The sequence below is a fragment of the Chroicocephalus ridibundus genome, chromosome Z, assembly GCF_963924245.1.
Source record: "Chroicocephalus ridibundus chromosome Z, bChrRid1.1, whole genome shotgun sequence".
NCBI lineage: Eukaryota > Metazoa > Chordata > Aves > Charadriiformes > Laridae > Chroicocephalus > Chroicocephalus ridibundus.
Window position 1 is genome coordinate 77481598 of NC_086316.1, and position 16555 is coordinate 77498152.

General features: G+C 39.8%; 1 protein-coding gene across 6 annotated transcripts in view; it reads left to right on the plus strand.

The window, feature by feature from the left end:
• KIAA1328 (KIAA1328 ortholog) overlaps positions 1-16555 on the plus strand; it is a 180661-nt gene that overhangs the window by 63239 nt on the left and 100867 nt on the right. For all 6 annotated transcript variants that reach the window (XM_063319394.1, XM_063319390.1, XM_063319391.1 and 3 more), the window contains one exon: positions 6524-6651. In XM_063319394.1, coding sequence (XP_063175464.1) covers positions 6524-6651 — 128 coding nt within the window. The remainder of the gene's footprint in view (positions 1-6523; positions 6652-16555) is intronic.

A 16555-nucleotide genomic window follows, 5' to 3' on the forward strand; every position in this document is an offset into this window, starting at 1 on the left:
AGGTTCAGACCCGCACCAGATGATTTCTTTAATACATTGAGAAGTGGATGTGCAGAAAGTTCCCTACAGGTTCTTAGCAACACCGTGCCAAGGAGTCCACATAAACTCAGTTATATAAGAACGAGCGAAGTGAAGTTGTTCATAAAACATTTTATTACCTTCCGTCTTTGCAGCTTCTTCAGAGTTTAGATAATAAACCTTCATAGAAGTTACTAGTCTTTACCCTTTCACAGAACAATGATTCACATAGGTTCAGGCCACTTATTTTATTTCTCTTAATTTTAAAGGCAGAAGAAACGTTTTAGGGTTGACTTTGATCTGTTGCCTGGATATTCTGATTTCCGAAATGCAGTCCTGTTGTTGCTTTTCTGAGATGAGAGTGCAGGACTGGTATATATATTAAACACAAGCTGTATTTTAAAATTAAATGTGGGTCAGCTTCCAATGAAGTGAGTAATTGTTTAATGCTAAAGGAAAGAGCTTAGAATATCTTAGTTTATATTTTAAAATGTTCCTTTTAGATGTTAATTCATTAATACCAGCAGTTTATTCATATGACTTACATTCATATGTAAGTAGTTGAAGCTGCATTATTTTAATCCTTTCTTTGGTTAGGAAGAAGAGAGCCTGCAGGTGGAAATCAGAATGACATACATATTGCTTCTTTCCCAAAAGGCATGGTATCTTTCTCCTATTGATATGCAAAATATTAAGGTAGAAAATAAACCTCATTGCCTCATGTGTCAAAATACTGAAAAATATATGCTTGGATGATGCATGGAAAAATGTGGGCCCACTTCAAACTCAGCACACTTGTAGTGGAGTTTGCCACGATGCCATCACAGGCCTTTGGGGCTCTGCAGACTCTGCAAATTCTGTTCCCTTGTATCAGGAGCATTTACGTGTAGCTTGAGCCTTAGATGTAGATACAGGTATAGTATCTATTATTTGGAGACTCAGCTGTTTTGGGTCTTAGCCTTTGCTTGAGTTTGGTGTAATGCTTTCTTACTACTGCAGCAGCATTTTAAGGCATTTTTGGGCTACTAAGTAATGTTGCAGTGGGATGCCAGAGTAATACAAAGAGTCAACATTATAGATGCAGAGGTGTGTCTACACGGTTCAAGTTGCCAGACGCAGTCCAGCTGCATTCTGGAAATGGTGTAGAGTTGGTGTTGCAGTCAAACTGAAAAAAACCCAAACCACTAAAATATCAAAGCAAGGTAAATTACATCAGGCAAGAAATGCTTGGTACTGTGGCTGTGTGCAGCTCCTTGAATAGGTCTGGCTTATACACACTTAGTTGGAGGGCAGGCAGAAGAGCTCATGTCTGGCTGCAACTTACCTGAATAGATTTTTCTCTGGAGACTGGAGACGTCTCTTCCAGTGTTCAACCTCGCTCCAGCAACTTAGTGTCCGTGGTACTTCCTGAGCGTCTGGTTTTTTTCACAGCTTTTGTCTTGAAGGGACTACCTGAGGCAGTGAAGAAGTTTGGTCTTTGCTGAAACTGCCAATATGATGATAACTAGTTGGCTTTCTAGATGCATGTCCTTAAGCACAGATTTAAAAAAAAAAAAAGTGTTTTGTGGCTACTAGATTATGATTGCAAATGTCAAAAAGCTTTCTTCATCATGCGCTGAAATCATATCCCTGAAGGCTTCTTGTATCTCTACCACAAAGTGTAAGTTATTGCCATCTTATTTAAATTTAAATCTAACTTGTTCTTGTTTGACTTTTTCCTTCCTTTGCTTGCTTTATTCATCTTTGCATAACTCTGTAATAGCTCTGACTCTCTAGAGAATCTTCTGTTGGATATAGGGGCTGATGGGACTGGAGCATCTTGTTGCTGAAGATGGAGATTTAGCTCTTGTGTTCTCTTCTGTACATAGATAAGATTATGCAGCCTTGAATGAAAGGACAGTCCAAGTCAGAGGTACAGTCAGGGACTATGGGAATCGGTCATCCCTGGGCATCTTGTTTGATGCTTGGGAAGTCTCTTAGGGCTTTTCTGCATGGGTGAATGCAGGCAAAGTGCACTTTAAGCTAATCAGGTGCCAGATGAATCTGGTCTGTTAGTGCTGTGCCTGAGCTGTGCAAACTTCCCCTGCAGCTGCAAGACCTGTGTACTGGTGCTGGCTTGTGGAGCATGGGGCTCCTGGGCTGCCTCTGGGTGCACAGACATGCCTGAAGACTTCCTGTGCCCCAGCTTTTCCATGCCTAAAAAGGGAATACTAGGGCTTATGCCTGTCCCAGAAATGCTTGTGACAAGCCCTTGAGGAAGGAGTCACTAGGTGAGGAGTCCTCACAACCGCTCTGAAAATACAACGGAGCCTTTGTTATTAGTTTGATTGCTAAAAAAAAATTTCATTAGTTGTGTTCTTATCCCTTGGAGTTTTTTTGAAACCTTTTTTCCAGCCTCAAATTCCTGTGATTGAAGGCTGCTTTAATTTTTTTGTTTCTTTAAAAAAAAGGGAGGTAAACCCAAACAATTCTCCTTGAATGACACAAGCTAAAAAAACTTATCTCTAAAAAAAAAAAAGTCCTATCTTTTTTTCCTGTTTTTTTTTTTTTTTTTTTCCCCTCCCCTCTTACAAGAAGCGATTTGAGAAAGGCAGAACTTCAGCAAATAGTCCTTGCAGAGCACCCTGGAATTGGCAACATTTTTAAAACATTGACTCTAGATGAAGAGACCAGTTGGTGTTTGAACTGCTGTAGTGTGGACACTGCTCACGGTAAGGATGTGGAGGCTGATGTGTGGAACTCAAAAGCTTTCTAGGAAATCGCTGGATGCTCTAAACCAAAATGCTTCATATTTTAAGCTGGGCTTTACTTATAGTCAAAGAGGCAGTGGAAGCAGCGTACAGGAGGTCAGTGGGTATGCTAGTGGTTGGTACTTGTTCCTCCCACCGTTTTCCCCCCCCGATTCTGAGGAAGCAAGGAACTGTAGCTGTCTGTCACACTTCAGCTCGAGAGGGCTAAAAACATTTCAGCAATGGGTAAGCTGGGAGTAGCTGGTGTTAGATGTAAAAGCCTGAGACTTAAGAATGGAACTGGAGAGAGAGTTGGGTTGAGACTTTGTAAGGTGAATGGACCCTACGAGACAGGTCACTGCTGCTGGAAGAGGCGTCCCCCTGTCCCAGCAACCTATTCCCTCTGCTCGCTTCGTGCCAGCTCTTGCGTTTAACTGACCCTTTGTGTTTCTGGGTCAGTTTGCTGAGCCCTTGGAGCGAGTAAGAGGTTTGGGAGAGCTGCAGAGCTGGTGCAGATGGAGGGAGTGAGACTGCGGGGTAAGCGAGAGTGTGTCTTTGGCAGCAGTTGAGCATTAGGCTGGCTGTGCCTTCTCATGAAACCTCACCCCTAAGAAAAAGCTCTTTGTTCCCTGCCTAACACCCCTCTCCCTGGAAATCTGTTGCTGGCCTCTGTAAGTGTGCCACCACTGCATGCTAGCCGTCCCTCTTCTCAAAGCCAACTCTATCTCCACTGAGGTTATTATCTCTTAAGAGCCATAAACGAACTCTTAATTCTGTGACTTACATTCAATGATGAAATTAATTAATTTATTCTGTAAAGTATATAGTACTTGCAGCATGACATGTAAATATGGCTGTTGAAATCTTAACCTTTGCATTTCTGATTTTTTTTGTGGTGTTTTTTTTTGTTGTTTCCCCCTGCCATGTACAACCTTCATACTTTACTAACAAACTGCATAAAATGTATTACTTGGATACATTCAAAGGCATATTTCTTTGACATAAAATTACAGTTTAGTGAAATGCCAAGTACCACTTCTCTCAGGTAACTAACATCTTGTAAATCCAATATTTGTGCTGCTGAACACATGAAGAAATATCTGATGTGAGCATTTGGGCATATTACTTTTTCTATGGATGCAAATCTGTAGGACTTGTTGTCCTATATGGTTTTTTACACCCTTATAAGACTTTATTTAAGAAGCAAATTATGAAAATATTTGTTGTTTCCTATGTATTTGTCTAGAGACTGTATTGCCACAGTATATGCATGCTCTTATTCTACCTGAATGACTTAAATATTTTTGTGGCAGTGTTGTATATTGCCTGGCTAATTTCTAGGGGAAAAAAAAGATATCATCTTGCTGCTTTTAGCAAAAATTCAATAGAACGGAAGAGTGAGATCTAATATTAAGGCTTTTTTTTTCCTTAAGAACATATTCTGCAGTAAATGTACCAGAACATTATGGAGAATTATCATACCTAGAGCTATTCTGTATGTGTCCTAAACAGATGAACATAGTTTTTTTTCCTATTTGAAGCTTCATGTTTACTTACTTAGTAAGCAAAGCAGGGCTTCGGACTCTTAGACTATGTTGTCTGTAAAAATACATTGCTTAATGTAGACTGATTGGGTGAATGAATAAGGTTTTAATCTTCCAATACAGGAAGCTTTAACAGTTACGATGTTGACAGAATCTTAGAATAATTTCGGGGATATCTCAGCTGCCGTTAAAGCTCATGTTAACTATTGCCCTTCTCACTCATAATCGCGTAATTGACCTTTGGACAATCTGGATTTTGCTTGCATGCTTTCTTAATGTTAATTTTACATGTCATGTTTTAAGCTGTATTTTAAATAAATTTGGCAGCTGTAAACAAGAGGTGGTGGCATCATGTGCACAGCAAGATCTCTGCAGTCTGTAAAGCACAATTTGGGCATCTCTTTTATGGCACACTTGCACCATATCTGTGCTAAGCTTAAGCTGGGGAGTGAGGGCAATCTTGGCTAGCTTTCCAGCAGGACTGATATTAACAGGGTGGCAAGAGTGAGGGTAGGTGTGTGGCCATCAGTCGTGTGCCCCAAGGCTGTTTAGGGTACTCGTTCCTTCTGCCAGCAGTCTGCTAGCTGGAGGGAGAAGAAAGTAGAATCTGTTTTGTGGGGAGGGGGTTGCTGGAAGAAACTGAATTAAGAAGGCCGTAAAAAATTGATAAAGATAGGACTGTCTGTTTTTATATTCTGCCACATAACATGGGTTTAAATGAATTTCCCTATAATTTGTCTTCAAATACCGACATTTAACTCTTAGGCTGTATAAATGAACTGGCTTTTTCTAGAGTAAAATTCATGCCCTGCGTCCAGGCTAATATGTTCACCTACTATAAACATTACTGCCTATGGTTACAACCGGAATAAAAAATTCCTTTTATATACATCATAGCTGGCAGATACTCCTGAGACCACCACAAATCACTTGAGCCTTTTGGTGCTCTCTGACAAAATGAACTGAAATGTAAAACAGCTCAGGCTTCAGGCAGGCTGGCTCTGGAAAGCAGTTAGCTTGTTTAGGCCATTGTTTGTACCCTCCCGTATTTCCAGGTGCTGAGCAAAGATATTCTAGGAGCTCTCCTGATTGATTTAAACATTGGGGTTTAATAACCTCCCATTCCTTCCTTAAATGTTTCACTTGTTCTCTGTGTAGCCTTTCAGTTAAAGGAAAGGAAACCAAACAAACAAAGAAAAACCCCTGGCAACCCCCCCATCATCCTCCCAAAGAACAAGAAGAAAAAGAAGAAAAAAAGAAAAAACTCAGGGTCATAACAGGGAATAACAAAGCAGTGAGTTATTTATGCGGCCATGATTGGCAAAAATGATTGCAACATGAATTTGCCCAGAAGCAATGATTAGATCATAAAAATGTTAAGGAAATCTGTAACTCAACACCATTTTATAGATTGAAGAAGTTTTTGTTCCCTACCTTAATTGCGGTGACTTGTTATTAAAGTATTTATTCAGAGTAATCTCTTTGGACAGCGAGCCCTTATGCCATCTGCATGCATAATTAAAAGTGAGGGGGGAGAGAGGGGAGCATAAATGGTTTACCATGCTACATGAGCAAGGGAGGGAATTACACAATGACAGGTGAAGAGCAGATTTATCTCCTGTTGGAATTTCAATGCTGCAAGCAAGGCAGGACACTGTTGCTTGCTAATATCCTTGCAAACACCACAGTTGCTGCTTCTCCAGATTACTGTCCAAAAATCATTGCTGGTTTCTGAAAGGCCTGCAGCGCTGCATCTGTGGCTGTGGGTCTTGGAGCTGTTGGTGCTCAAGCAAAGAGATTGGATTTGGGCATGTGGGCTTGTGAATCCATGTCTGTGCTTAAAAATGGGCTATTTACTTACTTGGCTGGCTATTTATTTATTTATAAATAAACACTGGTAATGTCTGGCTTTGCTGAATACAAATCACAGGGTTGTAATTGTTCCAGCTGAAACAATGTCATCACCTGCCGCCTGCTGCTGTCCCTTTTCCAATGATAAAAGAATTTGGTGCAATCCTTCTTTTTCCACTCTCTGAGTAGAAAAAAGGTTGTACTTGAACATTCATCTCTAGGCAGATTTATCATCATTAGGCAGTACTCAAACACACAGTATCTGTTTTTAAATTGAACTGTTATGGATCTAAATCAGATTTACGCAGAGTTAAGTTGGTATCTATTTGACTCTTTACTGTTCGCTAAAGAATATTTTTCCCTTAACTTCTGATGTCTCACCTCTGCAGCAGCAGTACAGAGAATGCCAGGAACTTTTGAGTCTTTATCAGAAGTACCTAGCTGAGCAGCAGGAAAAACTATCGCTCTCCCTTTCTGAACTCAGTGCTGCCAAGGAAAAGGAGCAGAAGGTAAGTTCTCTTCTCCCATCTCCCTTTTTAATGACATCTTTAAGACATGTTTTCTTTTTTACTAGAACTGCAACTTTAAGTGTGGTGTCTTGCAACACCATTTAATACTGTTTTGTGATTGGCTTTCCATGAGTCTTTGCCTTAATACGTGGATTGCAGGAAAACAAAAAAAAAAAAAAGCCCGTGTTTTGGGTCAATAAAATGGGTGAAGTTAACTGACCGTGTTGTAACGGAGTAGGAATCATAGGAACCCATGGCTTTGCTAAGGAAACAGTAAAGATACTCTTCTGTTTTCTGTCATGTTTCTTAAACAGTAAAATAATTGCAATCACTATAGATACAGCCTTTCAAATTTTCCCTGTGGCTTTTGATGATTGAAAAGGACATTACAGATGATGTATTTAGTCATAAGTGCTTTCCCAAGTCTGTGAGGCACCCCATCTGATTTGAGCTACCTATAATTATATATGCAGTTGAAAAACAGAAGATGTTGTCGAGAGATACAACATGTTAACTTAAGTGATAAAATGTTTCTCAGATGCATGGGCCTAAAGACTTGCAGACATGGTTGCTTGAGAGTTTTTTCTGATAGCTGGATAGTCTTGATTTGAATCCCCAGTTATAGCGGGTTATACCCTGGAAATGAATGCTACTTATGCAAGTACTCTACCTAATGTTTTTAACTGCTGTTCTCTTTAAGCAGCTTCCATCTGCAGATATCTAGAGTCTACCCTACCTAAGATTATGCCTTTTTTAATAGGTTGGGCCCTTGATCCTTTCTTTTGCTAGAAGAGTCTTAAAGGCTTATAATAGGGCTAGAAGTAAAGCCATCAGCACAGAGTATCCAGAAGGTGGCCTGATTCTGGCTGCTCAGTGGTTCTCTACTAACAGCACTGCAGAGACAGATACTTCATCTCAGGAGCCTGTGAAGGAAGGGGTACATTTCCAATGCTGTTCAGGAAGCAGGTAGCAATACTTCTCTGACTTCATCAGCTTCAAGAATAATTTTTTTCCTGCTGATGCTTTTGGTGGTTTGGGTTTTTTTTGTTATTTTTTGGGGTTTTTTTTTGTAAAATATGTTGTTGGACATTGAAGTGTTTGTCAGGCTTTTAGCCTTTATAAACATTTAATTTCCATTCTTTTGTACTTTTATCTGCCATCCATTTTGTGATGGCATTGAGTTCAGAACAAGAACCTTTTTCTCTGAGAATGGATGATGCCTGTGTTCTTGCCTGTGTTATGCAACTTGCTGGGGATATCTGTGGAAAACAGTCTGCAGGAGCCCAAATATTCCAACCTGTAGTCTGTAGCAGCTGTGTTCGGGATGATGCCAATTCTTCTCACTGGCTTTGTGGTGCTTAACCTTTCATCTTTAGCCTTTCAACTTTAAATACACATATCTTGTACTAGGTTAGCACCTCGTGTAAAGGTATCTGGTGTAATCACATTTACAGTGCTAAAGTATAGAAGAAGCAGATAATAAGAAACCTTCAGCCTGTTAACTGTCAAATCAGCATTGATGGTACAGCAATCCACCTTCATCTCCTATTGTTCTTCTGCCTTCCTAATCACTCTGTCAGTGTGTACACAGAGACTTCTCTGAACTTGTTTTCTGATTCCATGTGCAAAGTTCTGTCAAGGTTTGATACCAGTATTTCTTTTCTCTATACTTACTTTTGTCCGCAAATGCAAATTCAGATATATTGGGGTTTGCCGTAACATTTCAGCCTGGAAATTACCCTGGCCCTCTTGCCCTGTGCAAAGCATAGATAAAAACCTGTCAAAGCATGTTTCAATTGTTTTTTCTTACAGCTTGCAAAATATTTCTACTGTTTCTAGCCTTCCTCTTCAATTTTCTTTCGATGCAGTCCTGGTAGGCATAGAGCTGTTTATATCTTGAATGCGTTTGGCTTTATAAATCCTTACCTTTTTTTCCAAACAAGCACTTCATGCTATGTTTCCCCTCACAGCTCAAACTGTGGAGGCATTTGCTGGACTGCCTCATTGTGTTGGTTCTTTTCCTGACCCACTCCTTCACATGATAGCTATCAAAACAAAAGAAAAGTCACCGGGCTACTTCTTGCTGGACTATTTTTGTTATTTTCACACACTCTTTGCTGCTGTATTTTTGTCTCTTGCCTTAATATCTGAACTGCGAGCTGTTAGGGTTGTAGTCGGTCTTTTTGTTCTGTTAGTGTGTTGCCTTAACACCGTAGTTGAGGCAGGCACAGGGCTTGCATTCTGGTGTCGGCCTCCGTGGGGGAATATCACTGGGGAATGCAGCAGGGAGGGATTTTTGGGAGGTAAGAACTGGGAGGGGGACAGACTCGGAAGACTTTCCTCCGGCTCTGAGTGTTGCCAATGCCAGCTTGCTCTGCCCTGCTGAAGCTTTTATGCTCTCACTCTTTTTGTTTTAAGCTCGCCTTTGAAAAAAGCCACCTTGTTTAAATACTAAGCGAAAGGAAGTCTTTCTGAGTTTTGTTTGAATCCTGATCATTGGGAATCTTTTCCCTATTGTTTGTTTTTGACTGGGCTAAGGAAATCCTGGATATGTCTGGCTTTAAATCAATACATACTAGCTTGCTACCTAGTTTTCACTTCTTTGAACTGTCTAGGAGGGGTAATCAGCGTTTCCTGTTTCAGGTGACTGTTGATGTTACCAGGGTATCTGTGCTTCAGTGTAAGATGTCTTTCTGATTTTTCCTGTGTCGTCCAGGAACACAGGACTGCACAGTTATACTCTGCACTGAAGCACTTCTTTGTTCTGCCTGTTATGAGCTGTTTTTTCTTATTTCTGTTAATTTTCCCATCTTTTTCCTACTTGTTTGTTTTAATTTATTTCTAATGCTACACCTATATCTTAACATCACCTGTTTTTTGCTTGTCTGTCTCCCTCATTCTTACTGTACAATAACGCTGACCATGAGCTGTCACTTTCCCCTGGGCTTAGACAGGTATTTGAAAGCATCTCCTTTCTATCTTTAAGTGCTTGGCTTTGTGTTAGAATGAGACAATTAACAGGGCAAGAGAACTGCAGTGTTAACAAACATGTATGGCATTGTTGCAAGAGGAGGTGGAGTTGTATGGGAGGCAAACGACTGCAGTAGCTGTGTGCATGTGGCTGAAATGCAGCCCTGGCTTGCAGCTTTATTGAACTAATGCAGCTACTTTGGTGTTAACATTTATTTTTGTCTGTTTTAGCATGAGCTACTGGTAACAACAATTCTGAAATCACGTTTTCCTCTGACCTAATGTTGCTTCTTTATAACAGAAGTCAGCCCTCAAAATTTAAAGAAGCATTCTGGTAGTAGTGAAATAAAATTGCTGGGAAGATGGTGGTGAGATGATTTAAGACAGAACTCTCATGGAGTCAATAATCAGTAACTGGAACATGGAGCTTCCTTTTTTGTGAGATAAAGTTAATTCCATTTGAAAAGATACTTAAGGTGACATGAATTGAATTATTCAAACTGGCCTTCTCAGCGTTAACTCTAGGTTAATATCTCATGATGCCTCTGGTTTCATTATAGGAGTTTTAAGTACATAACTTTTTATAATAAATTCAATACCTAGAAGCCGAACTGAAATTGGTTTACCTTCTTCTAACCCATAAAAAGAGGCATTAATTGTAAAGTGAATATTAAAGTGGTCACTAAAGTTGACTCGGAGAGATTCAAAGAGATAGCTCTTGTGTAAAGGAAGGGAAGAGCTCTACTGTACAATAGGCTCCTGCTCTGATGTTAATAGAAAATACCATCCATATTAAAATGGAGTTAAACAACTTCTATAAAAAAATATTTTTGGATGTTCTGCAGCTCCCAAATGCTCAGTCTTTGCCATTTTCATAAGCTTTACACAGAGACGTAAAGAAAGTTGCCCTTGTTCTAGGTAATCAGGTCTGCCCTACTTACGTAGTTGCTGCTTCACTGCCATCTCAAACAGTGGCAAGAATCCAGTTTACTTTGGCAAGTCACTTGCTGGTGAGTCTGTAGATGTTCTGCAGTGTAGGGTAGGACTTGAGTCACAAAAGTTGGACAGGCGTCTGAATTTCTGCAGGACTGGGATTCTTGAGCTACTTCACCTCAAAGAGAGATAATACCTGTAGTCTCAGCATTGCCTATTAATATTAATCTTTGTATTTACAAGTACAGCTGGCAGCTTTTGTTTCTTATTTGTGGAAGATTATCAACACATCTGCTAATTCCCTTGATTTACGTAGATTCTTGTTGTGTATGTGTTTTAAGCTTCATTTCTTCCCTCTGTGTAGAAATGGCCCACATAGGGGGTGGGATCGTAGACAGAAAGGAATATCAAGAATTTATTTTTAATGGGATATCTGCTCTCCCCCTTTGTTGTGTACTGTTTTGTCTGCATCCTGTCTGGTGTTTGTATTTCAGTGATGCCAGAGGCCCTCATCAGGAGAGGTACTGTGGTGTACTAAAGCCCTGTGCAAGCATAGTGAAAGACATGGTCTGCTTTGAGAAGACTGTGAAAAATCTTAAGAAGATTAAGTTTTGTGGGGAGGATATTTTTTATGTTTTTTGAACGTTACTATTTCTCTTGAATCATTTGTTCATCTTAAAAATTGTTGACACAGTTGTGGTGTCATTTCACAGTAAAGTCCAAAGGAAACCTTTTTTTGCAAGGACTAGAAAGCCTTGTTTTCTTTTAATGTCAGTGACTAAAATTCTTGGCTGTATCATTGTCATTTTTTGCCTTAATAAGGGTGATTACATAGTAAAGCTTCAAACATTGGTTATTTGATTTATTATTTTTTTTCCTTTGAAAAGGATATTGAAACAAGTCAAGCTTCAGATGCCCTTGCTTTCTGATTGTCCCCAAACTTTCCCATTCCTCACTGCAACACAGGTCACCTTTAAACACATTCTTAGCTTGCCTAAAAGAAAAAAAAAATAAAAAATCCCATATACGCAAAGGGTTTTGAATGCTATAAGGTAAACCTGAATGATAGAATTGACTTTGTCTGTTTACCCAGCTGTACGGGAACAATGGATGAGCCCATATCAAAGATACTTGAGAACTGGGATAATAAATAACTAATTTGACTATAGACCCAAGGGTATTGGAATAATTTTACGAGGCCAGACAGAGGCAGAGTTTTAGCATGAGTAAATATAGGGAATAGCCCTGCCTTACCTGTGTTACTTTTGGCAAATCCTCCAATCTCTCTCTGTGCCTCTCTGATGTGTAAAAGGGAGATAAAAGTTTTTGTCCTCATTCTTTGTTTTCTGCTGAGACTGTCGGGCTTGGGGTGCTGCTTCATGTGTGTTCAAAGTGATTAGAGATGATATTTCAAATTTACAGTGGTCTGGAGTAGATTACCTTGTAATAGGGTGAAGAAAAATCATCCTTTTTCCTTTCACCTCTAGATTACCAAGTCATAGTTAATTTACCTGTCTCTTCTAAAAAGTGCTAACACCAAACAGTAATTGCAGATGGACATAAATATTTAAACGAAAAGGAAACATCAGTATTGAAATATCTGCGTAACATTCACAATAGAACTCCACTTGCGTTCAGTCCCCTGGAAATGTGTGCCATAGTAGAACCGTTTGGCTCGCATAAAAGCCCCTTCTACTTGCATGCTGCGAGTGATGCTGTATTCGTGGTGATAAGCACTTCACTCTCAGCTCACTGCTTAAGCGAGGTGTGAGCAGTTCACTGCTAAACTGAGATCTGTGCCAGTTCACTATCTCTCTTTGTTCTATTGTCTTTAATCAGCCTTGTCTCTGGTCTCTTTAGGGTCTTTTGATTTTCTTTTTCTTTTCTTTGAAGATGCCTCTTTCAGTTTCATCCACTTAGCTTTAAAAACTGTCCCTCCTGTGGAAATCTTTTCCTTAGGTGGACTCTCATCTCTGGTATGTATTTTTTTTCGGTTGAGGAATAAATCTGGAAAAAGGACAGTGCCTTCCTTTCCAGCAAAACATTCTCTTGGCCTTGCAGACTTCTGACGATATTGTTACTATTGTGAAATGGTATCTCTGCATCTTTATGAAAATTAAGGAAGTTCATAGCAGGACTGCCAGTCCTTGAGAAGCACTTTACAAACTCTTAGATCAGATATTGCAGTTTTTTCAGTATAACCCTCGTAGTGGCTTTTAGGAGAGACCATTGTGACTGTACTCACCAGCATCCTCTCAATCTCCCTTTGAAGTGAGAGTAAGTTGAATGCAAGGCTTCATAAGACTGCATTTGCAGTGAAAGATTTTGTATTACGCTACAGGCCTTGAGGAACATATAAAGTGTAAAACTAGATACAAGGAAGAAATTTTTTACCATGATGGTGGTGAAACACTGGTACAGGTTGCCCAGAGAGGCGGTAGATGCCCCATCCCTGGAAACATTCAAGGTCAGGTTGGAGGGTGCTCTGGGCAACCGGATCTAGTTGAAGATGGCCCTGCATATTGCAGGGGAGAATGGACTAGATGAAATATTGATGATCACCCAACCTGAAATATTCTATGATTCTAAGAAAACGTCTGTTCTGCTTTTCACTTTGTGGAGTTACCTGTTTACCTGACAGCTGTTGGGAGTGCAAGCATCCCAGCTGCCGACCCGTATGCTGGCACTTTCGGTTGTATAGTGCATTTGATCTATGCACGTGCCCTTTGGTACTGCTGTCTTTGGCCTTTTTCAAAAGTTGAGTTTCTCATGTAATTCCAGCCTCCTTGATTTGTCAGTTCCTGATAACAGACTTCTTGGATTCCTCTAAGTGTGGCAGGTCCTGTGTGTTGTGATCAAGATTACATTCCTGAAGTTCTTGACTTGTTGAAAACCAGTGCTGGAGACCTTCAAAGCCTAACTGAACAAGTGACCTAATGTAATTTGAAGGATTCAACCAGATAACTAGCAGAGTTCTCTCACAACCTGATTTTTTCTGACTCTATTCTGTATTCTGTCTTCACCAACCCTATTCAAGAGAAAGATCATCCTATGAGAACCTGTTTTGGTAAAAAGTGAAAATGCTTCTGGGGCAGTAGCAATAGTCCAACAACTGGACCCTTATTTCTTAAAGCAGAAAGAATTAGAGTTCCTATTTCTTACTATTGAAACGAATAGAGGCTGTAGACTAATTTAGGTCTTCATAACCTAAATACCTTTATTCATCAGTTTAAATTACAGATAGTGTGATATTAGTGATTATTATATTGAAAGATAAATTGCTTACCATCTCTTGCCTGCAAAGCACACATTTTTGTGTGTTGTTGAGGTTGTTTAATTAGAAGTGTCTTTATTTAATGAAAGCCAGGTGATTATCAGTGCAGGGCACTATAAGTTGGTCTTTGTATGGCAGAAAGATTTTTCATGAGAGCCAGGGCTGTAATTTTCTTTCAGCTAAGAAGGTGGGAATTCGTTATCTGTCTGTACCAGGATGATTGCCTGCAGAAATATCTCTCTGAGTTAGTTCTGAATACCCTAAGATTTAGCTTGAGTTTTTCATTTTGAGCTGCAAAAAGTTCAAACTTAAAGTTTTTCTGATGCAGTTTGCCATTTGAAGTTTTTAAGGACTCTTCTCCTGAGATTTTATCCATGATAGGACAAGTTCATAAATTTCTTGAGACTGCTGGACTCATTTCCCTATATAAGCAGAAATCTGGTGAAGTGGCATCAGTGCAGACTGTGCATCTACAGCTTTATTGCAAGACTGTATACACATTGCGTGTGACTGTGGTTTAGAACAGCCTGGTTACCTATCTCTGATCTACTTGATGCATTAAATATCATTGTATAACAATTTTTGGTTGCCATCTATTCATGGCAGATGCCAGAAAATGTCAAAAATGTCCCACTTTCAGATGTATAGTAATGGGCATTTTTCTTCTTTTTAGAAATTCGCTGTTATGATTTTGGAGCTTGGAATGTGGGTAGAAACAAACTATGCAGGCGTTCAGGACCATCATGTGCCAGTGGTGATTCACAGTACCATCAACACAAACAGGGATACATGAGTTTCTCTTGTCTATGCAAGAAAATTGCCAATCTGAAACCAAAGTAGTCAAAGCTAACCCCACAGATACATGGTTTATCAGGCTGGCTGAGCTATTTCGTAAGACTTAGAATAGAGCAAAGTAAATTATGTCCCCTGACCTGTCTCAGAAGACTGGATTACCTTGAGGTTGGTCTCTGCCTTGAAATAAAGTAATTTCCAGTCAATCTGTACTAGATCCATTTGATTCCATGTTACATCTTTCCCCATCTATTATCCCTGTAAGCAGGAGCAATCCTGTTAGCTGCAGCAGGCCGAACAGATGTTTTCTGGTGTGTAACTTCAAAAACTCCTCTTACTCTCTGGAGCTCTTTTATGAACATTGGTACCTTAGTTGAAGACTGTTAGTTTACAGTCTCTGCTCTAAAACTTCAGACAGAGGACTTTTCACAAAGAAGTAAGGATCTTGGTGCCTTCTACAGCTAGGTCAAGGACCCACTCTTGCAGGCTAATGTCACTTTTAAACCTCAGCACAAAAGCTGAGTCATATCAAGAATGTCATTTAAGTCAGGAACCATTCATGTTCATGGTTACAGAAAATGAGACTGAAAATTTTAATAGAGAGCTTGTCTCATTAAATGAGCTCATGAGACTGCAAAGGAGAACGGACTGTGAGCAACTGAGGTCACTCTTGGATTTCAGTTGATAGCTGTGGAGACCACTTCTTTTCCTGAGATCCATGCATTCATTACATGAAGCACAACACTCCACTGTTAATACAGCTTCTTAGCACAACTCTTCCTTTTGGACACTTATCCATCCGTGCTCATTCAATTAGGCACTCTGGGACTCCTGCTGATTTGTGTTTTTTGGAGTATTTGATAGTGTTCCTTGTAATGAGGGTGTACATTCAGGCATGGGATTGATGGAGACAGAACTGTTATTTTAATCTGTAACTTTTGCACTGAGTGTGGGTATGCTGCCTTGGAGTCCCTAGGGAGTTTGCGGCTGAGAGGAGCACAGGACCTGGGATGCACACTACTGTTCACGCAGCAGCATGCATGCCCATATGTGGGAAGGACTTGCTTGTGTATCTGACCAGCACTGCTAATGCAAAAATCCTCCTGTCGTGTGTGCCTGGTAGCATGTGCAACCATCATGTGAATGTATAGACAGACTGACTCGATTTGATATACATGTAAGCAAGCCTTGAGTATAATACTGCCTGTGGTTGGGAAACTGTATTATTTTCTACTTTTTCTAAATCTTAACACAGAAATGAGTACCAGTTTGATTTTTTTAAATTTAATTTATTTATTTTTCACCCGAATGTTCTAGTTAATCAACAGATATCAGCCTTTTGACATGTTATCTTAGGTCCTTTGTGTAGATTCTGAAGCTTTAGGTAAAATGGAGAAATTATTTTTTTCACTTGAGGAAAGGAGACTTCAGACACATGTGCAGAAAGGTCTTTAAATATTTGGGCCTTTGTTTTTCATTTTATCCATGGGAATGTCATTAAAGGGACATGACAAGTTTTGATTAATATTTCTCATTACTTGTGCTGACCATGAGAATTCTGCACACAAGTGTGATACTGGGACTGCTGCTGTGGTCTACCAGGTAGATGAGGGCTGGCAATCAGATGCGTTGGGATCTAATTCTGTTCTGTTACTGTCTTGCCATCAAGTTATTTAGTTGCTTTCTGTCTTAGTTTCTTGCTCCTTAAGTAGAAGATGATGCCCACTGTTAGAGCATGTAAGCTCAGTGAATTTAAAATGCTGTGTAAATGCAAAGATGAGATGTTGGTCTAGTTAATAAGTATAAGATACTGTAAGGGGAACTCGCTTGGTCCAGGACTTCTCTGTACGTAAGTTAATTCTTGTATAAAGAGGTAGTCTTTTTGACTGTGCTGGATTACAAAGAACAAGTACTCAACATGGGGAAAAAACCTCT